A 27,929-nucleotide genomic window follows, 5' to 3' on the forward strand; every position below is an offset into this window, starting at 1 on the left:
TCATTGTAGTGTTTAGATATAAATTACATAATGAAATATTAAAAGGGAAAGTATTCAGTTGCCATGCAGCAAAACTGGGCTGTGTCAAAATTTAAAAACTGTGAGTCAGGGAGAAGCTCTGAAGCAAGCAGCATGACATAGGGGAAGGGAGGCAGCGGGACTGGTGACTCAGACAAACATTTCAACGCAGGAGACACAGGCAAACAAAAGGATCCTACCGCCTGTGATGTCAGCAGGCAAACGCTCCGTTTGGGAATAAAAGCTTCCTACGTATTGCAGTGCAGGAGGAGGGGGGGAGCTGGCACCGGGCACATGCCTGCGTAGCCACAAGGAGAACCATCCATTAGGAACGTTGTAGCAATATTTTAAGCAGCACTCCTGGTTCCCAGTGATAGCTGCTCTCCAACGTGTCTGATATTTACGGAAAAAAATCCGTTTCCCTCCACGTATTGTGCTGGGAATTAATACCCTCCACACGTCCTTCCATGTGTGAGGAGAGTAGCAGCGTGTCTCTCGTACACTATTAATTTCAGCTGACTGTGGGTTTTAATTTTGTTTGTAGTAGAGCAGCATCCAGAAGCCCCAGCTGAGATGCTGATCCTGTTATAACAAGATAAATCGTCGTGGCTGAGTAAATGTTAGATCTCCCAGTATTCCGGGCGTCGTTATCCAAATGAAAAAGATGCACAGTTACTGGTTAACAGTGGGAGTTACAAAATGTCCAGAGGAAACATTGGAGGCTCTCAATGCTGTGATTTTTTTAAATTTTTCTCTTTTTTTTTTTTTTTTTTTTCATATTGAAGCTATTATAAAAATCAGCTCTGCAGACCAGAACTAGGGAGAAGGATCTGTTGGCGGAGACAAAATTAGATTAAATGAGCCAGATTTCATTCTCATCTGCTGGAGACAAGGAAGCTGTTCCAGGCTTAGAATTGCATATAAAGAAAAAATTTGACCGTAGCCTCACCAATAAATCTTCCATGGCCAGTTGATTTTTTTCCACCTGTGCCTGGAATTCTCTTGCATGCCACAGCATCAGTGCACAACAGCAAGGGGCAGGAGAGAATTTTATTACTGCACAAAAAGTAAGATTCTAAGTAGCCAACCTCATGGCACCGAATCAAAAAGAAAATGGGTTGTTTGATTTGCTGCTTAAGTCCCAGTTTTCTGAAAGCCAAGAGCTTTAGCTATCATGCTGAGTTTGAAATTATTCCATTTTATAGGGACGACATTCAGTTGTGGTGTAGGAACCTACTGTGTCACCACAACAAGAATACAGATCCTACCACAGGCCTTGGCAACAGGCAAACACTGTGGTCACAGGGTGGTTCTCCTCAAGCTCAGAGTCCTGCTTTGAATCTCTTTGGTTTGGACAGGGAAAATAACAATTTATTTATTCCTGGTTTTATGTGTTCAGCACCTTTTCCATTATGAAACATTGAGAAACCAATGAGCTTCTAAGTAGAATAAATCTACAAAAATATGGAGAAGGAATAGCTTAGCTGGGGGTATGAAGGTGTAGCCAAGGTTCAAATTAGACAATCAGTCTCATATTGAAGTAAATCACAAACTGATTGAGTCATATGGAGGAAGATTCAGCCATGAACCTGAGTGTTGAATACAGAGCTGAGAAAAGTACATTTAAAATATAACAAGTTTCCTATTGAATTTCAGTTACTGTTCCTTCCGTTATTTTGGGGGGACTAATCCTTGAATCAGATTTATTCTAAGGCATCTCATGGATTAAGAACAAAGGTGAAATCCTTCCTGCCTGCCTTTTGAACTCCACCCTTTTCCTGAACAAAAGAAAATAAAAAAGTGGGAAGGAGGAGTCATTGTGCTCCAGCTTCTTGGAAGAGATTGTCCTTACCACGCTTGGGATCAGAATTATTTAGAAAGGCACATTAAGATGTATTATACTGTTTTAACACATGCTAATTCTTTATGAAATATATGTGATTAAGTTCTGAAGTGTGGCTTGATGATTTCTTGTCCTAAGACAGAGCACCTTGAGGGAAATGGAACAAACAGAGCGCTCACATCACAGAACAGAAATATTACAGTGGAGCACATAAGGGAAATAACACCAGGGAGGTCAGCTCGTGATTCCCAGCACAGTTCAGGCACAAGGGCCCTGCTAAGAGCTCACACAGGCTCCTGGCTGCAGGGGAATGCAGGGCTGGCAGTGCCCTAGGGCAGCCTGCCCAGCCCTCCTCCGCACCAGTCCCCTTGGCTCCAGGAACCGGGGCCAGCTGCTACCTGCTCCGGGCTTCCCCTCTCCCTGGCTCCCCAGGCTGTGGACTCGATGTCTTGTGGCTCCCAGCCATGGACTCATTTGGGATGATTAGGGTCAGGGGAGTTGGCTTCCCTTGGCTGGAGCAAGATTCCTGCATTAATGTTCTATGCTGAAGAATGAAATCACCGGGAACTGGCCCCTTTCCCAGTACTGAATTTCACCCACAAATGCACCCACTGTTAAACTGTCAGCTCCTGTCTTGCTTCCCACAGGCGAGAAATATTCCTGCAATATCCACTATCTAGTCCAGAGTCTAAGCTCTACAGAGCTTTAACTAGAGAAGATAATAAATGGTATTAAAAACAATAGTTCAATCATTACACAAGCAGTAAAAATGCCAGATTATATGTCAAAAGAATGCATAGAAAAGTATGTATTTTACTAAGTCATTCTTCAAGAATTATAGAAAATACTGGTTATTTTATTGCAAGAATTACTTGCCATTGATTTAAGTGGAGCCAAAGAAGCATCAGGATATTAAAAATAAATAAATAAATAATCACAGTTTGGTTTCAAACAATGAGAAGGAGGAACATTTAAAACATTCAGTATCTAGTAACATATATAGGAAAGTCAAAAAGCAACTCTGCAGACCTCAATAAATGGTTCTAATTGGATCTGGATGCTTTTCTCAAAGCCCACAAATATGCAGTTCAAATACTTGCTCAGTTTGGTATCTCACATTGCATTCTTTTGGAGGTTTACACTTCTGACACGTTTACTTCTAATACTCTAATTTATTTAGTGTGAACCGCTGCAGTTTTAGCAACACAGTTACAACTACACTTACTTAGTAATTCCTTTTTGTATCATATATGTTGCTAAAATAAAACGTTTTGGACTACAGAACAAGTTGTCTCCTTAGCAGGGAAATGATGCCTATACAGTGTAGCATGGGAATATGAGATTGTAACACCTTTTTTTTTTCACTATAAAATCTTACCACACGTTTGATGTTATGGAATACATCACACGAACGGATCTCTTTAAAAGTTATTCATTCATTAATTTGTAAAATTAACACGAATTTCTGTGGCTAAATCATAGGATTTGAGACTGTTGAAAGAAGTTAGAATCAGCTGCATACATTTTTTAAAGCCTGGGAGTCCTATTTTATCTGTATTCTTGGAGCACATAAATTGCAAAAATAATGCCCAGAGCCTGGACACAGCAGTGGTTGGTTTCTGGTACTCATAGAAGTGGCTGATTTTTAATTTTTAATCTTTTTTTAAGGACATGTTTCTAAGCAAGTGACTGCAAAATTTAAGGTCTTGTGACTGGAGCAGGGTATCACAGAACCAGGAATCTAATCTGCAGCAAGACGGTGAACAAGTCATTCAAAGCAAGACTGTGGAAGAACCGATAAATTTTTTTGTTTTAAATTCCACCAGGCACCTGCCTTAAACTTTGCTCTCATTTTAGGATGAACTTCACCCTCCAGCCCAAAAGGACAGAATATGCACACACTGAAAGAGAATATCAATGGGATTTAAATCCATAACAGAAAACAAGGGGTGGGTGTGTGTTATACCTGCTCTGAGAGTGTTCCACACCTCCTCAGTCACTTTGAAGTCAGCTTTTCATTACTTCTTTCTTCCATGTACTTTTCCAACAGATTTCCAAATCTCATTAATATGCATGGACTGATATCCTGTTCCTCACTGTTGCTGTTCAAAGCACCCCCTTTCCTAAGCAGGGGTCTGAATGGAAGACTGAAAATGGAATTTTCCTTTGGAACAGCACCGGAAATTTCCATGACAGCTGGAAGTGGGATTCAGGCCTGAAATCCTGTGTTTTGCAATGGAGGGGGATATTTCAGAATAATCTTTGACTATTAATCTGGAAAAGCTGACTTGACCTCAAAAACTTCAAAAAAAAAATGTCAAGAGAAAGAAGGAGAGAGAAGGACTTTGTGTTTAGGAACACCCCAGTACAGTGCTTGTTATGGCAAAGGAGCCAGTAAAACTGTGGTGACAGAAGTTACTCAGCTTTTTAAAACTGCAGTAGAACAGACTGAGACTAAGAAAATTAACTGGAGCTTGATGCAGCTTGTCAGCAAGAGCCTTCTTGCTGCATTCATTCTAAATTCTTGCTGTCTTTAGTCTTAAACCTCTGGAATTATTAAAACAGAATATAGCTTCTAAAATTAATTCAGCTTTACTGCAAAAGCCCTACTTTTTAAAGAGATCACTTTATAGAGGTATTTACCCATTTACCATTGGGTTTTCCCATTAAACTCTTTTGTCTGGTATCAGAACATATATCACAGGCATATTAAGTATTGTCAAAGCATTCTTAACGTCCCTACATGTTTTCTCTTTGTCAGGTTACAAAAATTTCAAAAGCACTTCTTTTTGCCCTCCATACAATTCAGGTCACCTCCCCAAGGCCTGTTCAAATCCTGCTTATTTCTCCCCAGTAAAAGAGAAAGAGGAAGGCATTGTTTAAAGGCTAAGATAAAACATATTTCTTCTAGAACAATACTGTAAAACCTCCTTTTTTTTTTAAAAAAAAAAAAAGCAACATGATTAAGCTGGAAAGGACACAAACACCTGTGTTGCCTTTCTCAAGTCAGGTGCAAGCCTCATCCTCTGTTTGACAGTGTTGCAATGATCTCAGACACAAAATGTTATGAATTGTGAGTTTATTCCACGCACCCCACCTCATCCCACAGGAACCATCCATCCTGCTGCTATCCAAGGATCCAGAGTGTACCCAGGCAGCCTAAATTTAGCTCCCAGACTTACTGAGCACCACAAACATTTCCTAACGGCCCCAAGCACGCCTCTCAGAGATCAGGGTGTTACTGGAGAGCACATTGTGCTTGGAGCTTCCCTTCCTGGCAGCAGTGGGGGGCAGTGGGGCTGCCTCCTGTGGGAATTGCCCACCCCACTGGCTCCAGGGAGCGGGTTCCCGACTGCCTGGCTGAGCCACACCACCCACAGCCACCGTATGTTCCACCTCCCAGGTTCATAGGGATGGTTTTCCACCTTTCCCTCCCAGGAACAAATGTCAGCATGGCTTGGAGCCACGAGCTCTTTGTTTAGTATGGAAGCAAAATAATCCCGACTTGACCGCGGTGCCAAAAGTTGACAAAGTGTCCTGAGCACGAGGTTCTACTCGATTTCTTTTTAATTAGTGTCTTTTGCAATGAGACAAATGATGAAAAGCACATGGGGACTGCCAAGATGAATCAAGGACATCTGGTAACTTTAACATTTCAACATGAAACAGAGTAGGTACTACTTGCAGATACTCTTATGTGCTGTTCGAAACAAGTAAAAAAAAAATATAAAATTAACAAAAATTTAAAGAAAAAGACTGTCTAAATGCTTTTGAATCTTTTCTTGGATAGTCTTAATTGCTGTTTGTCAGATAACATGAAGCTGATCTTATTGAATTAGCTGTTACTTCCCTAAGACATGGTTATAATGGGAATTTTTAGAATTCAGATCATATTACCCTAAGATTATCTGGATTACAGTTTCTTAGAAACTCCAACTGCCTCTGAATTCCTAGTGAAAAGCAACTAATCATGAAGTTAAAGCTGCTTTTTGATACTTGCACTGATATGCATCCTCTCGGGGCTTGTGACTCACTGATGATGCAGTACACACAAACCTGAAAAAATAAAAACAAAACCCAGCAATGACATCATCAGCTGCCACTGGGACTTATCTGCTCTAAAAGAACTGCAATGTTTCCTCCCTCCAAAAACCCACCTGGCATTCCTAAATAAATGAGTGCTAAATTGAAACTATAGAAATGGTATACTGCAAAATATTACTTAGATATATTCTTTCTGGAGAAGAGATGTGATTTTCTGTCACCGTTGGCTGTGAAAGACCAAGACTAACTGTGACAATCACATTTTTAACTCTCAGGGCTTTTACATATTCACAGGATTGCAATATGATCAGTCAATGCAGTTGCCGGAAATATTCTAAAATTAGTTTTGGCTCTAAAATAATTCACCAAACAGAAGACAGATTTACAGGAGCACCTGACATGCAGAGGTAATTACTACAATGCAAGGAACAACAGGTTTCAGCAAGATGCTGTCCTTGTTACAAGCCATAAAAATTTGAGAATATTTTTGCATACGAGGCTTGTGCTTTGGCCATTTTTCAAGGGATATCTGACATTAAGGATATCGTTCCCTCCCCTGTGTACAAGCTATTTTAAATGTGTGGAAATTATACCTGTTCATTATTGGTATTTATGGGCCTGATAGCTCTGAAAATAGCTTTTCAGCAGCAATGAATAAAACAAGCCAAAATGCCTTCTGCAAATGAAAGACATTTATTAGACAGCAGGAGAACATCAGCTGCAGTTTGTCTCCCACTGACTGGTTGTCTTTTAAGTTTCATTTGGTCCAACATCTTCAGCTGCTCATGAGCTCTCCTTTGCCAGAAGGGGAATATGAATATGTAGATATGGTGTAATGTGTCACTTATCACAGAATCATGGAATGGTTTGGGTTGAAAGGGACCTTAAATATCAACTTGTTCCAACTCCCTGCCATGGGCAGGGACACCTTCCACTAGATCAGGTTACTCCAAGCTCTGTCTGATGTGGCCTTGAACACTTCCAGGGATGGGGCAGCCACAGCTTCACTGGGCAACTGTGCCAGGGCCTCCCCACCCTCCCAGGGAAGAATTCCTTCCCAATATCCCACCTAACACTGCCTACCCTCTGGCAGTGGGAAGCCATTCCCCCTTGTACTGTCACTCCATGCCCTTGTCCAAAGTCCCTCTCCAGCTCTCTTGGAGCCTCTTTAGGCCCTGGAAGGAGCTCTAAGGTCTCCCCAGAGCCTTCTCTCCTCCAGGTGAACACCCCCAGCTCTCCCAGCCCTTCCTCACAGGAGGGGTGTCCCATCCCTCTGAGCATCTTGGTGGCTTCCTCTGGTCTCACTCCAACTTTATGACTATTCATGGCTATTCATATGCCCATCTTGAATGTAATTTTAGACAAGTTTTGTTGCTAAGTGTTGGAAGTGAAGTAAAACGACCCCAAGCTGCCCTTCCCGGGGGTTTGGGGGGACAGGGAGGGCTGAGGGGCTGGGGCTTGGGGGTCTCACCACCGCGGGTGTGGGAGCGTGGGCCAGGCCCCACGCGACAGGCTGGAGGGGACATTCCTGCTTAAATACCCCATTTTTAATCATAAAATCATAGAATGGTTTGAGTTGGAAGGGGCCTTGAAGATCATCTGGTTCCAACCCCCCTGCCATGGGCAGGGACACCTTCCACTAGCCCAGGTTGCTCCAAGCCCCGTCCAACCTGGCCTGGACGCTTCCAGGGATGGGGCAGCCACAGCTTCCCTGGGCAACCTGTCCCGGGGCCTCATCACCCTCACAGGGAAGAATTTTTCCCCAATATCCCGTCTAAATCTGCTCTCTTTCTTTTTCAATGGCCAGTTCCCCTCACGCAAAGCTCCGGTGTCAAACCGCCCCCAGAGGCTGCGCCCGGCCCGGTCGGAGGCTCGGGCAGGGACAGCTCCGTCCCCACACCGCGGGACCAGCCCGGCCCCCCCCTCCGAGCCCCGCTCACCCTCCGGGAGCCGCGGCGGCGCCGGCGGCGGCGGAAGCTTCAGGGAAGCCCTGAAGGAGGCAGGGGGATTAGGTAACAGGCGATGTGCGCTCAGGTTTCCTCCGGGTTCCTGTGAGGAACCTACGCGTCTGGCTGCCTTCGCATGACTCATCACAGCGGCGCGGCTCTCGCAGCTCCCGCTCCCCCCCTTCCCCGTCACTGCCGCGGGCCGAGCCGCCCCCTCGGGCGGCCGCCGGACGCCCCGAGCCCCCTCAGCGCCGCCCGCGCTCCCGCCGCCGAGGCGCGTCCCCCCCCGGCCCCCCCCGCCCGCCACCACCCCCGCGGCGTGCGCGGCCCCGCGGGCCCGGCTCGGGAGCGCGCGCGCAGGCGGCGGGCGGGAGGCGGGAGGCGGGAGGAGGAGGCGGTGGCGGGCAGGGACAGGGAGCTCTCTGCGGGCGCAGTGCTGATCCGCCGGCGGGCGGCCGGGAATGCGAAGCGATGGCCGCGGGCGGCTCGGGCAGCGGCGGCGGCGGCGGCAGCGCGGAGGAGAAGACCTACCGCCGCTTCCTCGAGCTGTTCCTGGGAGAGTTCCGCGGGCCCTTCGGGGCAGAGCCGGAGCCCGAGCCGGAGCCGGAGCAGGAGCCGGCGCCCCCTCCGCCCGCTGCCGACGCCGCGGGCGCCGCTGACGAGGAGCCCGGGGCAGAGGGAGAAGCGGGAGCGGCAGCTGAGGCAGAGGAGGGAGAAGGCGGCGAGGGCGACGCCGGCGACCCTCAGCCACCCGCCCCGCCGCCGCCGCCCCCGCCGCTGCCCCCGCTGCCCCGGCCGCTCTCGGAGTACATCACGGAGGAGGAGGTGGAGGGCGAGTGCCTGGACCTCTGCCTGCAGCAGCTCTACAAGTAGTGAGTGCCGGGCTGAGGGGAGCGGGGCAGGGCGCGGGGCTGAGGGGACCCTCCGGTGTGGCGAGCGTGAGGGCTGAGGGACCCCTCATGTGGGGACTGAGGAACCCCCCCAATGTGGGGACTGAGGGACCCCCCATGTGGGGACTGAGGGACCCCCCATGTGGGGACTGAGGGACCCCCCATGTGGGGACTGAGAGACCCCCCAGTGTGGGGACTGAGGGACCCCCCATGTGGGGACTGAGGGACCCCCCATGTGGGGACTGAGAGACCCCCCAGTGTGGGGACTGAGGGACCCCCCATGTGGGGACTGAGGGACTCCTCAGTGTGAGGCTGAGGGACCCCCCAATGTGGGAGCTGAAGGACGCCCTAATGTGGGGCTGAGGGACCCCCCAGTGTGGGGCTGACGGGGCTGAGGGGACTCTCCCGTGTGGGGAGCGTGGGGGCTGAGGGACTCCCACGTGTGGGGCTAAAGGGACCCCTCCTGTGTGGGGCTGAGGGAGGGAGGCGAGGGATCCCCGAGGCAAAAAGAGTTCAGGACTTCGGCGGTGCTTGAGCTGCTCGGGGTCACAGTGTCCTGCCCTGCCCGGTTCCCCCTGCCCAAAAGAATCCTCTACCCTGTGCCCTCTCCTTCCCTCCGGCCGGGACAGGCGAAGGGAATAGACGAGGGAGAGCCACGAGCATCCATCTGGAGAGCAGCTTGGTGGGGAGGGAGAGTGGTGGGGGAAATGTCTCACGCTCTGGTGCCAGAGCAGGAGGGGGGTTTGCCTGTGGTTGATTGTGCCGAGGGTTTAAATTGAAATGTTCCCTGTGTGAGGGTTTGTAAACGGGGAAACCTCTCCCAAGAAAAAAAGGAAGGGGAAAGAGGAAGGGGACAAAGTGGTCCACCCCCTTCACCCTTCCAAAAAATCACCGCACGCGGAGAAAACCACACCATGTATTCACAGACCGGGGAGAAAAGAGGAGTAGAAAGCCTTGGGAGAAAGCTATCCATAATCATGGGGATTTTTCTGCCGTCAGCTGGGGAAAGCCGGCTATACTCGGTTCTGTACGGAGGCAGTTTCCAGATCTGTGCTTTCTAAAGGCTGGTGCATAAAGAGGAAACAGATGGGATCTATTCCCAGTGTGGAAAGTCTGTGGACTGAAACCTAAAGATCAGTTCCCAGTGCCGTGTATTGTGCTCAGCTTCGGCTTTGAAGGCTTGAAATAGAAATGGTTGTTAGTGGCGATTCTTTAGGAAGCTTTTCAAACTGATGCCACAGGAGGAGACAAATGAAGCTGTGAAAATCCGCACAGCACACCGGGGAGCTTTCTGCCATTGAGCCGGTAATTGTAATGAGAGGTGTTACTCAGTGCCAGAAATAAATAAATAATAAAGAAAGAACCGGGTTTTACAACTGCATGGTCTGTTTCTATTCAGTTCTCATCTGCCCTCTGCGTTTGTGGACGATAGGGACGACACAATGATAGCTGCAGAGGACAAAGCTCTCCTATTCACACATGCTCACCCTGCCACCTTTGGAAAGTCTCTGGAATACAGCAGCACATTCATGGGATGTGGTAGAGAGCAGAGAGGCAAGTCCCTTCTACCTATTTAGGACGTGTTTTGTTGGGTTATTTTTAAACAGACTTGTGAGATCAAAAGTCACGTTAGTGCAAATAAAGTTTTAGACGTGGAGCAGATTATTTGAAAGTGTTATTTAAAGTGTATCTACGAAATGAATTTGAACTTGAATTCCTCCCCCACCCCTTCTCTCTCTGCCTGTCCTCCTACCCCAGGACAGGCAGATTCCCCAGTTTCTGAAGCCCATATTAACGGCTGAAATTATTAAGAAAAAAAAAAAAAAGACATTTTCAGAGGATTCTTTTTATAGACACAGCTCTTGCCAGGTTGTGGTTGTTCGTTTTTTTTCAGCCTTCAGCACAAATCTTTCGATGGCCCCTGAATGAAACATCTCTTGGCTTTGTTTGTGGTGAAATCAATGCAGACTTCCTTCCACAGGCAAAAACTTCAAAATTAAGGGAGCAGGAGACCACGTCATAAGAAACTTGTTTTCCAAAGGTTTAAATAATTTTATCAATGTATAGATAATTCATTTTCAAATAGTAAATTAATATTTTTTTTAACAGAAGAGTGGTAGAAATTGATTTATATCTATCTAGCTAAGAAAACTGCAAAGTAATTCTTTAAAACATTTAAAATGTAAGCCAAATCTGATAACTTCTAAGACAGAGCTAAACTGAAATAGTTTTTTCTTGAATGATGGTGAAATCTGAGGTAAGTGCAAGTATGCAAAACTATTCTTCAGGTAAGGTATTGTATTTTTAGTATACTTTCCAGTCACCAGAGAAACTTAAAACCCTGACAAGACTATAAAACAGGCAAAAGTAGAATGTTTTCACCTTTTACAGCCAAGGGTTGGACTGGTCAGATGACTCCAGAGAAGGGAAACTTCCTGCATATCATTAAAGCTACTTTTATGCCAAATGGTTATGATAGTGTTAAAAACAAACAAAAAAAAGCTCTTGAAAACTCCTATGAAGGGAATGTTTTATTGGTTTGTCATTAGCAAGAGGGACTGCATTGTGAAGGCATGTTTTCTGCAACTATATATTAGTCAAATGACTGGTTTGCATTATATGTAGCATGAGGATAAAACCCATTGCTGTGAAAAATCCAACAGCTGTTTTTCAGCTATTTTAGGCACAGAGCTTTAGATCTTTTTGAGGGAAGTGAGACCATCTCAGAAATGAGAACATATTGCCAATCATGAAGAAATATAATGGTTTTGTGCCACTGTGTATGAGTATCAAAGAGTTTTTATTTATGAGCTTTTCCTGCTCTTTTCCAAAAGACTCATATTCCCCTCTGAGATTTCCAGTTCCTGTTTTGGGTTTTGTTTTTTTTTTCCTAGAGATAACATATGCCTGGAAAATTAGATTAATGTAATCTTTATATCTGCCTAAATGCCACAAAATGTGTCCCATGTGCTTTCTTAGGGACCCTCCACAGGATAAACTCTCCAATGGGAGGCACAGTAGATGAAGAAAATAGTCAAAAACCAAGAATGTCTGAGGAATTTTATTGGACCACTGGCTGAAAGCCTGCAAGTTCAATTTGTGGTTATCTTCTATAACATCTTATTCAAGATAAAAATATGTCATTTACATAGTTTCTGTGTAGGGACAAATATCCCAAGCCCTTAATCTGTTACATATGAGACCCCATCACTTCATCTGATTCAGGAGCAGAACCTCTGCTCTGACTTGTTTTAAAGGAAGAAGTTACTAACCTGATGTAACAAAGTTGCATATCATGCCCTGTTCTCTTCCTACTGATACTTTTATTAAATCTAATGCATTTTAAAAGCTGGCTCTTGACAACACATCTGAAAAACTGATCAGCAAAGTTGGGGTTCCCAGGAGAGGACAGGGCCAGACTCTTAGAAGTTGTGTCAGTAGGAAGAACAAATTCATCTTGCTGTTACATTTTTTCCCTCTAGAAATGAAATAATTTGAAAAATTCGACTGCATATTGTTCTTTTTCTCTCTTTTTTAACCCAGACTTTGATGGGAGTAGATATAGTTGGTATCATTTGTAGTTTCAGGTTCAGTTTCGGTGATTTTGGTGATACAATGTTTTTTTTTCAAATATTTGTTTAGAACTATCCTGAACAGGCTTAAATAGTAGGCCTGTTTCTCCAGTGCTGAGATTTTCAAAAGATGATAAGTAAAATAAAACTAAAATTAACTGTTATGGCATCTTAAGTGCTCAACTAAGGCACTGATGGCAACATGGTTATTTTGAGGATTGCAAAAATCTTACTCTGACTTGGAACATGAAAAGAAAAACTTCTAAGCACTGCCCTTCCAGATTTCCTCACAGAATGCCATACAGCATTCACAGAATATCTCAGAGTCTAAAAAAATGCAATATTTGAAGTGAGGTTTTTTAGTTGATGCTTTCTTTGTATTAAAGAACGAAAATATTTTTGTTTAGGTTTGTATCTTTCCCACAGTCTTGCTATGAAACATCAAGAAAGGCAACACAGGCTCAGCCTTTTAATACTGGAATTATGTAAAATGTAGACAGTAATGAAGGTTATGCCCCTCAACTTGCAATTTTAAGCTAAAGGGGAGAACTTCTCATGGTAATTTTCCATGAGCAGAAATCCTTTTTTAAATAAAGTAAGCTCTTAACTTGCAACCAGCGTGTTCTGCCTGCTGTCCATCACTGTTGAGTGAAGAGATGAAATTCTCTCCCTTTAAAAAGCAGATGTACATGTTTTTAACTTGCTTTCTTAACCCCTATCCTATAAAAGCTGGCACTGTTGTCACTTTCTCTAAGTTTAAATTTATAGATGATTCTAGATTGCCTTTCTTAGCATCATATTAAATAGCCTCTGATGTTTTACTCCTTTATAATTTGCCTTTTATCACCTGTTCCATTGATTGCAATCTCAAAGCCCTTTCAGGAAATATAATTAACTGCTTGCCATCTCTAATATTCATCACAAGGACCAACAAAAAAGGAAATACCGTCCTTTTTAAGGTGGTGCTTTTTTTTCCATCATCTTTTGTGAGGTTTTACAAAGGAAATGATAATGTTGGCCTGGGCCCCCAGTGAATGACAGGAGTGGATACTGATTGCATCTGCTGGGGGGATTTTCTAGTGGTTAATGAGATTTGACAGAGAACATTACATTTAGATTCAATATTAGGAATATTTAGTCTAATCTAGGTTTAGATTGGGATACTGGGAAGAAATTCTTCCCTGTGAGGGTGGTGAGGTGCTGGAATAGAATTCCCAGGGAAGCTGTGGCTGCCCCATCCCTGGAAGTGTTCAAGGTCAAGCTGGACAGAGCCTGGAGCAACCTGGGCTAGTGGGAGGTGTCCCTGGCCATGGCAGGGGCTGGGCTGAGGTGATCTTCAAGGTCCCTTCCAACTCCAACCAGTCTGGGATTTCCCACCCCCAGTTGTGGGTGTGGGAACATCTCACAGGAGCCCCCTCCAAGATTGGGAATCTCTCCCAAGGGTCATCACTGGCCTGGCTGGGGCTGGCTGTTGATGCTCATGTCAGACCCGAGGCATTTGGGTGTCAGACCCGAGGCATTTGGGTGTCAGACCCGAGGCATTTGGGTGTTTCTCTGCAAAGAAATCCACAATAATCTCCTGGGAATGTGTGCAGAAAGTCAAGGGAGCTTTGATATTGCTTTGATATTGTTAGTGCCTTTTTACTCCTTAAAAGAACCTGCTATGGAACTCCAACCATGTGCTGGCTGTTGGTGATGTCCTGGCCATACAAATGGGCACATTTCATCCCCTTTAGCCTGGAAATCATTGTAATCTACAAAGAGGTGGGGTTTAGAAAGAAACATTTTCAAAACACAACCAATGCTCTGCACAGTGAGAGATTCTTCACGTTGCTTTTGAGACATACTCAGTTCACTCTCCTACGCTTTTAAAAATACTGAAGTAAATCAAATATTTTGATACTCATTTTAAAAAAGGAATATCAGCTGAAATGAGCTATTTAAATTGCAGATTTACATTTTGTAATGGTTAACATAGATGGTGACATTTCAAAACTTACTACTTTATGATTAGAAGGATGCTGAGTTTTTCAAGCACGAGGGTGACTGTGCTTGGAAGTTGCTTTATATAGCATTAAAAAAATCATTCTTAGTGAACAGATTATGGAAATAGATTCATTCCCGTGCTTTTATTTCAATGGATGTTGCTGGTAGTACAACACATTGAAGGGAATTAATTTTGTTAGGAGCTTTTCACACCAGGATTTTTTTTTTTTTCTGACCTAAGAGCAATTTGCACAGATTCTGCTACTCCTTTAGCAAACTGATTGAAAAATTAGATCTGTGCTAACACCTTCTTTTTTTGGACCTTATACAACCACTGTTAAAACTAAAATCTTATTTGCCATCAGGTGAAACTACTTTTGGCTCTGCCTTTTGGATGTGATGAGCTTCATTCCTTTAGAGAGTTTGTGTAGTAATTCTGTTTTACACAAAACACTAGAATATTTTTATCCTTAAAATTCCTCACTGTAATTGCCTTCGACAATGGCAGAGTATTTCTCCACCTGTTCTTTGAAGAAAGGATAATCCATTTAGTTGTGGTTCTTTTCACAGAAGGTTTAAAAAATATTTGTATTGATGCTAAGGTTAAACTTTTAGTTTGTTTTCCAGTCCGTGAGTAGAAGTTTCGGTGCCTCCACACTGGTGTGCACTCATTCATTTTTGTTGTCTTGCTAAATTGCCTACATGATCACATTAAAAGCAAAAGCAACAGGGCATGTAGTACACAGATAATGAGAATATTATTTATTCCTACATTTGCTGTCATATTCCCTGGCTGTTCTGCACCATTTTCTCTCTTCACATCATTTGGTGTGTGCTCTTTTTTTTTTTTGGCTCGTTTTCTCCTTGGGAATACTCTGGCTGTCTAGGAAAGACACATGAAAAATGGGATGAAATGGAGTCAGTGGCTTAAAACATTACATGTTCTTTGAAGCATGCTGCAAGACTGACTTATGCAATGCAACCACGATTACATAATGCAAATGATTATAAAAATAAATGTATCCTGGACAATATGTGTCCATGATATGTTGGTAACCAATGACACTCCACTAAACGGTAAATGGTCACTGCTACATGTTGTCCTGTAGGGCCTCATGTTTGGGTTGGCTGAAAACTAAATTACTAAACAAATACTCTAGATTTTTGTTGTTACAACACACCAGTGATTAGATAAAATGATTGCAGATTGTGGACTTGTTTTACAGCAACATTTCTGCTGCGCCTTTGTACTTCATTAGGAAGAAACAACATTACCCGCCTTTAATAAGACATTTTCTGAAGAAGTAATCATCAGAGTCATAAATTAGGAGTGCGTGGGAAGTAGCTGCCCTTGGGTACTTCTATAATTAATACAGAAGTTAAACAAGTTAACTAGATTGCAGGATTACCTCCGTTTGTGTTTATATTGGATGGAAAACAGCTGAGGGCAACTCCTGATTGAGTAACTGAACCAACGTTTGGAGCTGTGCTGCTGCTCCCAGTCCTGAACTTTCCGTGCACTCCACTGAGGAGTTTGATGTTTTTCTGTTGGGAAAGCAAAATTAAAAAGTTGACTGCTGAAGTTTGATCCTGGGAAAATGTGCTTGGATGCAGACAAACCTGAACTGAGAAACATTTGTGCTTTCTCGTAGCTGTAATTACAAAAAAAGGAATATTTGATTAATTGGGTAAAATTGGGGGTAGCTCCTTAAAGTTAATTTTCTCAGAGGATGTGATTTTGAAGCTATTTTTGCTGGCCTTTGATGATCCAGTAAAGTCTGTTAAATTGCACCTAACAATTTGTCAAGTTTAGCTTCTTTTGCTCTTCATTTACAGGAAGGGATTTGAGTACTTTCTCTCATTCGAGAATATGATTTTTTCATAGGCTCTGTACTTCCATCATGATGTAACTAAAAATAGAAGCAGTGCATAAAAATAGGCCTTGGCATTTTAACTTCTTGGCACTGTCTCCAGGGCTGTTCCTTTCACCTCAGGCTGTGACCTTCTTACTGAGGTTCAAAGCTCTGAAATGAGTGTGGTAAGTTGTTCCTCGTTAGTGTAACGAACACGGGGCTCTGCATGTCATATTAATTAGCTTCTAGAATGGTTCTGCTGCTTTCAGTCCTAACTTGAAACTCTGGAAGGCTGAAACCCCCACGCTCTGGTTGAGAATTCAGCAAATAAATTGGGTTTTCTTTCTCTGTTTCCCAACAGGATGACTATTAGGTACCTGAAATTTGGTTTTCCGTGTTTAATAGATTTGTGTGCAATGAGCTTTTGCTCAGTTAGGCATTGCTTGATTGTTTTATTCAGTTATGTGACAGCATTGATAAAACTCATAATGCATTTAGAAAAAAATAAGGTATTTAGTTTATTGGCTTGTAATAGGTCACCTGAAAATTCAGGGAAACATTCAGTTCTTATTAGAACCTATGGGCCCAGTTGACAATGGTGATAAACTATCTAAAATTCCTACCTGCAGGAATAATTTAACATAAACCAATGGTACACACTTACATACACAGCATGACATGTATTTTAAACTAAGGTTTTTTCCAGCTTTTCTTATAAGTAGTGTCATTCTGTTTGTCATCTCATCTCTGTGCTTGAGGCAAATATGATGGAATTCATATATTTATATATAAAGGTCTTCAAAGGGCTTATCCTCTGAGCTGCCTTACTACCTTTCCTCAGAAAAGCTGGGTAAAAACCTACATAGTTGGTAATGAGAAGTCAGAAGCCCAATATTTCTAGAGATTAGGAGGAACACTTGTTTGGGGACAGATACACTTTGTGCTTGCAGAACATGGGTGGGTTGGGGGGTTCTGGGTTCTGCTTCCTCCCTGGAATGTGCTCCACAGGGTAAGGGAGCAACCTGGTGCAACAGGAGCTTGGCACTCCAAAAAAATTCCAATTTTGAACTAGCCAAACCATCAGATTTTAGAAGAGAATTATTTGATCCTAAGCTTAGCATAGGCATGTGAATTATTGGTGAAAGTACCCCCAGGAGAAATGAGCATTGATTAAATAAAAGCGTGAGGTCTTTTCTCCAGCCTTTAACCTTTTACCTCTGTGGTACAACTGTGTAAAATCAATGGAAATAATTGTCTGCCATACAAACAGAGGGGTAGAGTTATCACTCTGGCAAACTGGTGCAATTCCCACTGCAACCAGTGGGAAAAGAGAGGTTTTTCCAGGGAGCCTGGCTGGGGATGTGTGTCCAGGCTGGAGAGGAGAACTGAGCCTGCATTAATAACTGATCCTTCCCCAGTGCATTGTTCAGCTGAGAATGAATTTTAAACACTTTAAACTTTCCTTGGTGTTCACATTTTGGGTTTGGCTGATTAGGAATGACCCAAATGATCCTATGGAATACTTTCAATCTCCCTAATTACATTGACTACTAATTTTAGAAGGGCGTTTTTGGCCATGGGATGCTTTTGGTTCAGCACCTCACAAACCCCAGTGGGTGCAAGTCACAGTCACTTTTTTTTTTTAACAAGGGCTGATGCTGTTTATGACATACAATAGTCATCTCTGAAAACATGAGCCAAGCCACAGAATTCTAAATCTGGCTCTGGGGATTAAAGAAAAAATAGTCTCTGCTACAAAATTACTAAATATCTTAAAATATTTCTCCCCTCCCCCAAATCTTACAAACTCTCCCTATGTCTTTGGGAGATACAAGAAGAAGGTTCTTTCAACAGGGAGTAAGAACAGGCATTTTTAATTACCTAGAACCAGTGTATGTAGTAGGATACAATAAATATGAAAAACACTTGTTAAATTCATCCTAACTAGTTCAAAATTTAATGCAGAAAGCAATGAACTCTAAATATTTTGATCATTATCTTTTAATAGGCTGTTCTTCTATTTCTGTTAATGTAACTGTGTTAAATAGATTTAGGAAACCAATTGTGAAATATATATTTTACATATTACAAAATACATAATTTACTTAAAAAAAAGCTAGTTTTGTGTTAAAATATTGAACATTATTGAGTTTAATTCATTGTCCTCTGAAAACTGATGAAGTCATGCAATTCTTGTGTCCATGCTGTGTTTGTGCATCTTCACAGGAACAAAAACACAGGTTGTAACCTATAATATTAAAGCCGGAATCAACACCTTGGGGGGGTGTTATTTTTTTATTTTTAATGCTGAGAAAAATGCCTTTTGAAGTAGAGATAACAAAGAACATCTGTTGAGGAAGTAGAGAAAGAAAAAGGAAAGCACTTTGAGGAAGTCTGCCTTTTATTTGTAAAAACATGAAAACCAGCTAATCAGGTAGCATGAAAAAAATCAAACAGAAAGAGGAAGAAAGAATTAAATAACACCACAGCCTGTGTGACCCACCCACGTTCCTCCCATTCATCCCTCAGAGAATCATTGTCAGGCTGTGAAATGGGTTTGCAAAATAGAGAAACCCCTCAATTATTTTTTATACCCCCTGTTTTGTTGTGGCCAAGTTGCTAAATTCAAGCTGGTTAAGCACTGCTGGGTTGGTGCTTTGCCATCCCTGCAAGGTCTTGGGGCTGTGCTGTAACTTTAATTTTCCAAGTCAGAAAAGGGTCTGGTACTTTCTCATGCTCTTGCTTTCGTGTGGTTTGCTATTAATATCTCGTTACCAGTTACAAATTCTTTTCAGGGAGCTGCTTCAGGCTGCACTCAGAGGTTTTTTGGAAAGATTGATAAAATAATTCAACTGTCTCCTTGTAGTGGGGAGGAAGGTATGACACTGTTCTTTTTGCCTGTGGCTGTCTGGCAGATGGAATAGAAAACATTGAGGTGTTAAACCCTGGCAGTAATACTGGCAGCAACAATAAACACGGAAAGTTTCAGGAAAATGCCAACCTAGACAGTGTGTGTGGACAATAATTCACATTTTTTGCATGTCAAGAACTTCCAAGTTATGTCAAAGGAAGTTTGGGCTGAGTAAAAAGGCACAGAATGTGACCCTCAAAAACTGCTGCTTTTAAATCCAAGGATAAACTAACACATCCTCCAGTTTCATAAACCCTTATGTTTCACAACTGAGTTAATTAATTTACTCTATATTTATCCTTTATTTTGTTTTACTTTCCTGTGAATAAGGAAGGATAAATACATAAAACAGGGCAGGAGGTTGGAAAAATTTGTAGGGGGGAAAAAAGAAAAGAGCAAGTCAGTTTTGGTTTAAAAGTAAACATTCAAAAATTCTTCTCCCCTTAAGAAAATCCTTTTCATTCTTAATCTTTTCTCCCCACTCTCTGCCCTTCTCAAAACGTTTTCATGTCTTTCTCTAGTTAGAAATTAAATGATAATTATATTGTGCTGCTGCTACAAATCCAAATCCAGTTAGGAGTCTTGTTTGACATGTGCTTTTCTTATGCCTCTAGAAAAGTGCCATATAAAAATGACATTAAAAAATGCCACTTCCTACAACAAGGATATGCAAAAGGTGAAGTAGAAAGTGCTGTCAAACCAAGTAATCATCGTATCACAATTCAGCTCAAAATGATAAAACTGATGCAAATTTAAAATAATTGAGGAAAAAAACCCACTGGTGTTGTTTTTACTTCTGAAAAAGGTACTTAGAAACATTTTAAACTTTTACTCTGCAATCAAACTTGGAAACTTTCCTTGAAAAGAAGAATAATCTGAAATTTGAAAGTACTTGTCCTGAATAGTTGAAGCTTGAAGTAAAACACAAAATACTACAAGACTGGCCATGAAAATGCACAAGCTGGGATCAAGGGGTGAAACTGTGCCCTTCAAAGCCATAATTCTCCAGTGCTTCCTTTGGGCCACAAATGCATCCACTGTACAGTTTTGGAGCCTTTTTGGGGTTGGTTGGTTGGGGGGTTTAACCTGTAAGCAAAGCTCAGGTGGGATCTGTCAGTGCTTGGGAAGAAATTTAAGCAGGGTCTGTTTTCAATTAGCACTTCAGGAACAGAGGGACAGAATGAGAAAATGTAACAGACACAGTGGCAAAGGAAAATACAGAATTAACAAATAAAATCGTAATTAGACCTCCTGAAACATCAGCTGGGCTCAAACCATTAAAAGAGACTGCTGGCCTGCTCTCTCCTGCAGTTACCTGCCAGCTTCAGACCTAACAGGCTGTGTTTAAACATCAGGAAAACACTGATTGAACTTAATAACCTAATCAGTTCCATTTAAAGTCTGGGCAGCTGAAATCAATAAAACCCAACAGACTGATGCTTTTCCTCCCTCTCCAAGGTGAAAAACTGTACATTCTGTTCGATTCCTTGGTGAAAACTGCACATTTCTTCCCAAACCATATTCACTTACTTATTCAATAATCTGTCAGAAGTAACTATAGTGCAGCAGCTTAAATATCTTAACTCTGGTTTTACAGGGTTGTAATCTCCCTCCGGTCTCACCCTCCTCCTTTACCAGCCTTAAGTGGTTCTTGCATGACAAAGGAAGTCTGGCAAGGGAAATACAGGGTCCAAATTGTTCTGTCCAACTGATGTTTCTGTGACCAACCCCCCTAGAGGTGCTTTTGTGTTTCCAGGAGCGGTTTGAAAAGATAAATCTGTTGTTCTCTACCAGTTCCTCTTGCTGTTTTATAAATGAGAAATAAGAATTTGTCATAATCTAGAAGTCTCACCACGAGCACAAGTCCATTGACAATTCCCCCAGAAACTGGTGCTGATGAACTTTGGTTGCTGCTTGTTGGGGATTGTGAGGAGGACAATGTGCTTTGCTTCCAAGGTCAAAGACTGCAACTAATCTTCTAATTGCAGCCTGCCAAAATACAGCAATTTGGATGGAATTGGCAATGAGCAGGTTTGTTCTTTCTGATATGTGAGAGGAATTGGTAGTTATTAGATTTGTTCTTTCTCCTGTGTAGGAGATCTCTTACTCTGCTCGTTGCTGGCAGAATTGGAGTGATATGTTGACTTAATAACAAAATAAAGAGTTTACAGCTATATTAAGTATATTTGTATCTTCCAAATTAACTATATTTGCATCTTCCAAATTCTTTTTCCAGCCTACATGCTTGGATATCCTGTTAAAAAAAAAAAAAAGGCGTTTCACAAGTATTCTTTTGCTCCTCAGATTCATCTGTTTTTTCCACCTCCTGGATCCAAATATAGTTTACACATCTCTGTTGTGTGAATACAGTTAATTGTATGAGGATGATGCTACTCTCTGTATTTGCTTGCAGAGGTTAATTATTCATTTGTTATAATCATAATCTGAGAAAAACAAAAATACATGCACGAGAAGGCAGTGGTTTAAAACAGCCCTGGGAGCTGGATGCAAGTCTGATTAATTCTACTGTAATTTTTCCTGTTGCTTTCTGTGTGTACTTCTAAAACCTTTCTAGTACTATCTGTGAAAACAGCAGACACTACTAGTGTCAGTGTGAGTAGCAAATACAAGCTGCTTAGTCTCACTCAGTGCAAGGGTAAGTGACATGATAACGAAATTTTACAGTGAAGTGTCTAAAATTGCTGCCCTTTTCCTAACACTGGTGGGAACAGCAACAAACTGGGAAAGTTTCCGAAAAATGGCAACATCAACAAAGCACTTTAGGAAGTGTTACCCTTGATATCATGCTTGGAAATATCATTTAGATTATTTTATCTCTGCAAACTATTGGCCAAGCCATGGTGTTCAATAATAAAAAAAAAAAAAAGCACACAAATGCACAGCTCAGCTCCTGTCTAGGACAGCTTTTAACTGTAGCCCAGGAAGCAAACAAGCTTGCCATGGTCACCACTAAGATCAAATTAGATTCCTTAGTTAAAAATAACATGAGTGTAAGCTTATTAAAAACTATCAAATCAGTTAAGTGATGTGTTAACATGTGGACATGTAAGTTCTTGTGCTGGTTTGGTCTGTTCTGAACCCAGCATGCAGGAGAATTGTAGAGTTTTCCTCCCAGCTGTGTCTCAGAGAACACTGGGTGGACATAAATAAGCTGTACATGCTCTAGGGTGATTTATATCACTGGGGTATAAGAGAGAGTGGAGGGTCAGAGGTGATGGCTCAGGCAGGAGTTGGGCCTTGACACCTGTGGGAAATAAACTTCTCTCAATAAAGTACCTGAGGCACCTTAAGGAATCCCTTTTATGGAAAAAGCAGCTATAGGGGGATAATATGTGGCTGAAAGCTGGTTGGACTTCGTCTGACTCTAAACCCATTCCCAGTTTTTACTGTGCTCTCAAACTTTGCCAGATTTGCTCCCCTGATAATGCTCTGAGGCATCATCTCCCTCCTCCTGAAAAACAGCTGAACTTGCAGAATCCAATCTGGGTGGCACATAATCCCTGACAGCCACAGGGGCAGGAATTCCACCTGTCCCTGCTCCCTCCCTTTGGCTGCATGAGTTCCATTCAAGCCCTATTGATCACAATTAAGGGTTGAAATTAGAAATTGACTTTCATTAGCACGAGGCAAATTAATCTCAAGGCACTGGAGTAGGTTGGACTCGCTTTCTGTCAGGGAACTTGACAGTCAGGTTCAGCTGGAATCCCAAAGTGCAGCGGGAGGAACTGTATCCCAATATCTTAATGTGACAGCTACCAAGGGAATTACTTTCAGAAGCAGAAGAAGGGAAACTGGAAACATTGAGGGGGTGGATGCAGACAGATATGACAGGATTCTAAGAACCTGGGATTCCTGTCAGCGTAGGCCTTCAGAGCCCACCCACTGAGCTTTGGCAGGTAATAATCTAGGAAATTATAATACACTTATTTTAAATGAATCTGGTGAGGTGTTTGATCCGAGACCTTGGTTACATGTACAGGAAGGCTTTTGCTGCTCCTGCTCTGTTATTTCACCAGTTGTGTTGAAGACAAGAAGAGATTTCAGAATGGGTTTTGTAATGGTGGAGCACCCACTTAAGTGACTACAAGTATGACCAAATTCTGCAGAAGCTGTTACGAGATTCCTAATATTCAGTCAGCTTAGATCTGCTCCCCCTCAGTGGTACTGGCATGGATCCTCGTGCTCTGCCTGTGTGTGCATATGTGGGTAATTATATCAGAAAAATCTGGCACGGAGGAGACTCATTGCCACTAAAGAGCTGAGATTTAACCCCCCTCAACAGCAATGTTTCTACAACAACTTCTTTCACAGGGTAACTCCGTGCAAATGATGGGAATCAAATGCTTGCAAACAGAGTAAGGTGTTTGTGTTCTGCCACACAGCTCCTTCCTCGGACACAAAGCCATGGGACAGCTTTGCCTCTTACAGCTAACCAGATTAACTGGGCTGGATGTTACAAAAGCCTCCCATCTTCTCCCCCTGCCAGCCCCACAAAGCCCAGACAGTTATTTTGGATCTGGACTATAAAGCAGCATGGATGTTACTGGGGAAAGAACTGGAATATATTTGCTGGTGGCAGGGGAGCTCAGGCTCTAGTGGGACAAGCGGCAGCGCCTTTAATGAGCTTCATAACCTAAGATTTAGTGGCATTCCGTGGAGGAATTCCTGTCAGAGTGGGGCTCTGATAGGACTTATCAAAGAGTACATGCTACTTATCTATCTTCAGCAGAGAACTAACTCCCTTTAACTGTCAGCACATCTATAATCCTTCCAAGTCTGGAATTGTTGATAAAGTGCCAAATATCTTGGATTATGGATTGCCAGAAAGAGGGAGGTCTGGGTTTGTAATCTCAAACAAAGCAAATGTAGCTATTTAATGAAATACTGCTGAGCTTTTAATATGGCATAACATAAGCATGGTTTGTTGTGGGGTTTTTCCAGCATTGTATTGGAGATAAAACAGAGGGATTTGGATAGAGAGAGATTTTGGGATTACAGCTACCTATCTACAGATAGATAGCACAGATAAAACTAGCAATTTATTTTGTTGGTTTTGCATGATGGGAGTCTTAATATACACACTGTTGGAATGTTCTGGTCAATTAGTACCTTTGTGGCATTATTAAAGCACACTGGAGATGAGACAGTGTTGTAGCATTCAGCAATGAAAAAATGACATCAAATAGGACAAAACAGCCTAGTGCTGAATGGTGTAATCAGCAAGGAGGCTATTTTAATTCTAACTCTCCATGAATCAACATCTGTCTGCTTGCTGTTTTATCTTTAGAGGCATACACACACAGATGTGCATGCACAGGCTCTGTAAATAAATATAGTTTAATTTAGGGCTGACAGGGACTGTTGTTTCGCTCTTAAAACCGAAGTCCTGCGTTAAATCTCAGAACAATCTCTGCCAGCTGCAGCACCAGGGTTTGCTCAGGGGTTCTTGCAGTTTCTGCTCCCCCTTCCCCAGTCTGTTCTCATCTAAAATTTCACACCCCTGGCACTTCTGCTGCTGATTTACGTGGTAGTGACAGTGGCACATGAAGACCCAGAACCATGTCACCAATTCCTGTCATCTCAGCTCCTTGCCAAACGAGGAGATGCTCATGACTTTGGGCTCTCTGGATGCAGCTCCCGTTACCTTTACCTTCTACCCTTCCCCAGCTGCAAGATGTGTCTGTTGACAAGAACATTCAAAGCAGATGAATAATTCTTATTCCCCTTTAGAAACAAGAGAACCCTCTTGACACCAATAGGATTCTCAGGCACTGGAACAGGCTGCCCAGGGAAGTGGCTGAGTCACCATCCCTGAAGGGATTTGAGAGATGTGTGGATGTGGCACTGGGGGACAGGGTTTAGTGGGGGGCTTGGCAGTGCTGGGGAATGGTTGGGCTCAATCTTAAAAGTCTTTTCCAACCTAAATGACTCTATAACTTTTTTTGTTGTTGTTCACCCTTAACAAAGCCCTCGGGCAAACAGCTCCTCCAAGCCTACATTTTTCTTCATTTCCTTTTCAACTCAAGGGTAATAGCAGTTAAATCTAGTAAAATAAATGTTGATTGATGGAGTTTATTCATCATGCCAAGCTAATGAGGCATCATAAATATATTTGCAAGTGTGTAAAATCCACTGGGGGTAATGGCTTCAGTTGGATAAAAGATGCAGTGTCTTCTTGTTTCACTTGTTTTGGAGCAAGGAACTAGCTGAGCGTGTCAGTCCCTGTTGATTCTGATTTTTTCAACCTTCACTGGTGCAAATAGGTTCTTTTTCAAAATTCTCCAGAGAAGAAACATGACAAAGCAAGCCTGTCTGGTTTTTGAGTTTATCCCCAGAGATGCAGTAAAACAGCGGAATCAGATCCAGAATTTCGAGACGTAAAATACATGAACATTTCCATTTTTCTTCTGCTGACACATTTTGTTTACAGGATTGTGGCTGACAGGACTTTTGAGGCTCATCAGTGTCCTTGTTTTGTTTACCTCTGTTTGCCACAGAGCTGGTTTCTGTTCTAAAGGAAAATAAAAGGGTTGCTGTATATATCATACTGTATATTGGTAGTAAAACAGGGATCTTGACCTATGCATAATGTGCAAATCTGCAGGTAGGGGTTAGAAAATGTCTGCCAGTGTTTAGAAATGTTTGTCATAATACAGGGAGTTACAAAGGCAATTGGTAGCTGGAATTCCTCTCACATGGGCTGCTTGCTTGCATCTTAATGAGATACTTTCACATTAGTCCAAGAAATGCAGGTCAAAGGATCCGGTCAAAATCTGCTAATTTTGCTTCTCTGTACTGCTGTTCATCCCCAGGAAATTTGGTTTGAGTGAGTGAATATGGATTGTTTGTTAATTATCAATCTTATTTGTGCAGGGAGAAGCAAATTAACCTTTACTTGCAAAAATACCTCACCACAGTGTCTGAGTATTAAATCAGTGAAAGGTTTGTTATTTGTGTTGATATCTTACTGTGTTTTGCAAAGTTCAAGAGAATAATATTTCAATGTCATATTCCTTTGGGTATGATGATTGTACTAGTTAAAATTTCCTGTAAATTGAAATGTTACTTTTAAGGTCATTATTCTTCATGCATAAGAATGGAAAGAACATGATGCATTTGTAATGGAAAAGAGGATTGCTACGGAAAATGTCAGTGTAAATTGTTCCTCTCTTGTATACAGAGGTTCTGATGTCAAAGGTAAATGTTCTGATATTAAATGGGATTTCTTTAGCTATAGAAAATGTTCCCAGGCTCAGCTATTGTCTTCTGATATTGTCTGTCTGCTTTGGTACCCAGTTCTCAGAGCCCAGCACGAACATTTATCACGAACAGCAGAGCCAGGAGCGAAGCCACAGCAAGTGGCAACACCCTGACTTGCCAGAGGAAATTCTCCTCCTGTCCTTCTCCTTCCAGTCAGGTTTTCAGTGACCCTTCTGACTTAGGAGAAGTGTGCAGGTGTCCTCCTAACCCGGGCACAGGAGCAACAATTCAGTGCAATAAATGAAGGTGAGGGCTCTGATGCTGGACTGGGAGGGGGTTCAGCTGATCGTCTTCCTTCAGCAAAACCTGCAAATAGATCTGAATGTTTTGACCCTAATTTTCCTGGGATGGGATGTGACCATGAAAGTGTAACTGGGCTAAGTTCTTGCTGTGCTGACTGCCCTAGTTTGATGCCACCATAAATGGGCTACATCCCACAGCACCCCTGACTGGAAAAGGCCCACAGGATCCCACCTGGGTTCACGAGAGTCACAGCTGAGCACATTGGAGTGGAGTGTGAGCTGACAGTGCAGGAAAGGAGCCCTGCCAGTGCAGCTGAGTCCAACCCAGCCCACACACCAGGAATTCTTGCACTGCACCAAACACAGCTTGACCCAGCCATCCACGTGATGGGGGGAGCACAGAGGGGGGACAGGACATTTTTTAACCTCTGAAAATGTTCTCGAGACTTAGATAAAGATCTTTCAGTTATTCAACTTTAAACTTTAGCTCCTGGACCCCAAACCTTTTTTTCTGCTTAGCTCCTATTAGCATTTTGGGGGGAAAGGTTGACTTTTGGATTTGCCTTGTGAGGGTGTGCAAGAGCACACAGCATATCCAGTATATTGCTGATCTTCCATTCAAGGAACCTTTTTAAAGAATATAAACTCTTAATTCTTCCTGAAAGAGCAGCTGTTCCATTCCTTTCATCTTTTTTTATTGCCTTGTGTGTGCTTTTGCTTGTTTGTCTGTGTGTGTGTGTGTTGGGAAGGGAAGTTGTAAGGAGAGAAGCTGGACTGAGATCCCAATCAGAGATAATATTCATGCTGCACACTCAGGGTTTATAAAGTAATACAACAACCTTCCTGTTCCCAATAACTACCACCATTCTATTTGCTTAATTTTCCTTTAGTGAAGAGTAAACTGCCTTTTTAATAGCCCTATTTATTATACCTTAGGAAGAATGCTTCTCCCAAGTGGCAATAGTTCAGAGCCCACTGTTTTTAGGATGGATGTTTTTTTCCCTTCTGCATCCCTTTACATTCATCCACAGTATAATTTTGCCACTTTGCCACCCTCACCCAATAGCATGACATTGTTGCAACTAAGTTTATTCTACCCTGAGTAAATATTATATTAAGATGTGTCACTTAAGAGATGTGTTTAGCACTGTTTAACTTTTAAATGGTTAACAGATCAAAATAATGAAAATAAACTGCTCCTGAGTTAAGTATAGGAGGAGGCCCATGAATTTTAAACAACTGGCCCCAATTATCCTTCCTCCTGTGGTGCTTTCATTCAGATAAGCCTGCAGCAAAGCACTTGGCCTAAAGATGTTCATATGCTGTGGTCTCTCCATGGAAAC

General features: G+C 42.5%; 1 protein-coding gene and 1 long non-coding RNA gene across 2 annotated transcripts in view; one reads left to right on the top strand and one right to left on the bottom strand.

The window, feature by feature from the left end:
* Positions 1-5,471: 5,471 nt before the first annotated feature.
* On the bottom strand, positions 5,472-7,956 carry LOC135425582 (uncharacterized). Its single transcript, XR_010435637.1, has 3 exons — positions 7,846-7,956; positions 5,862-5,917; positions 5,472-5,561 (listed from the first exon to the last, which is right to left on the bottom strand). It is a non-coding gene; the product is annotated as an uncharacterized LOC135425582 (long non-coding RNA).
* A 303-nt stretch (positions 7,957-8,259) lies between these two features.
* The window catches only part of PPM1E (protein phosphatase, Mg2+/Mn2+ dependent 1E), a 65,038-nt gene continuing 45,368 nt past the window's right edge, over positions 8,260-27,929 (top strand). Inside the window, exon 1 of the mRNA XM_064677991.1 lies at positions 8,260-8,723. Coding sequence (XP_064534061.1) covers positions 8,323-8,723 — 401 coding nt within the window. The 5' untranslated portion in view covers positions 8,260-8,322. The remainder of the gene's footprint in view (positions 8,724-27,929) is intronic.

The sequence above is a fragment of the Pseudopipra pipra genome, chromosome 21 (assembly GCF_036250125.1).
Source record: "Pseudopipra pipra isolate bDixPip1 chromosome 21, bDixPip1.hap1, whole genome shotgun sequence".
NCBI lineage: Eukaryota > Metazoa > Chordata > Aves > Passeriformes > Pipridae > Pseudopipra > Pseudopipra pipra.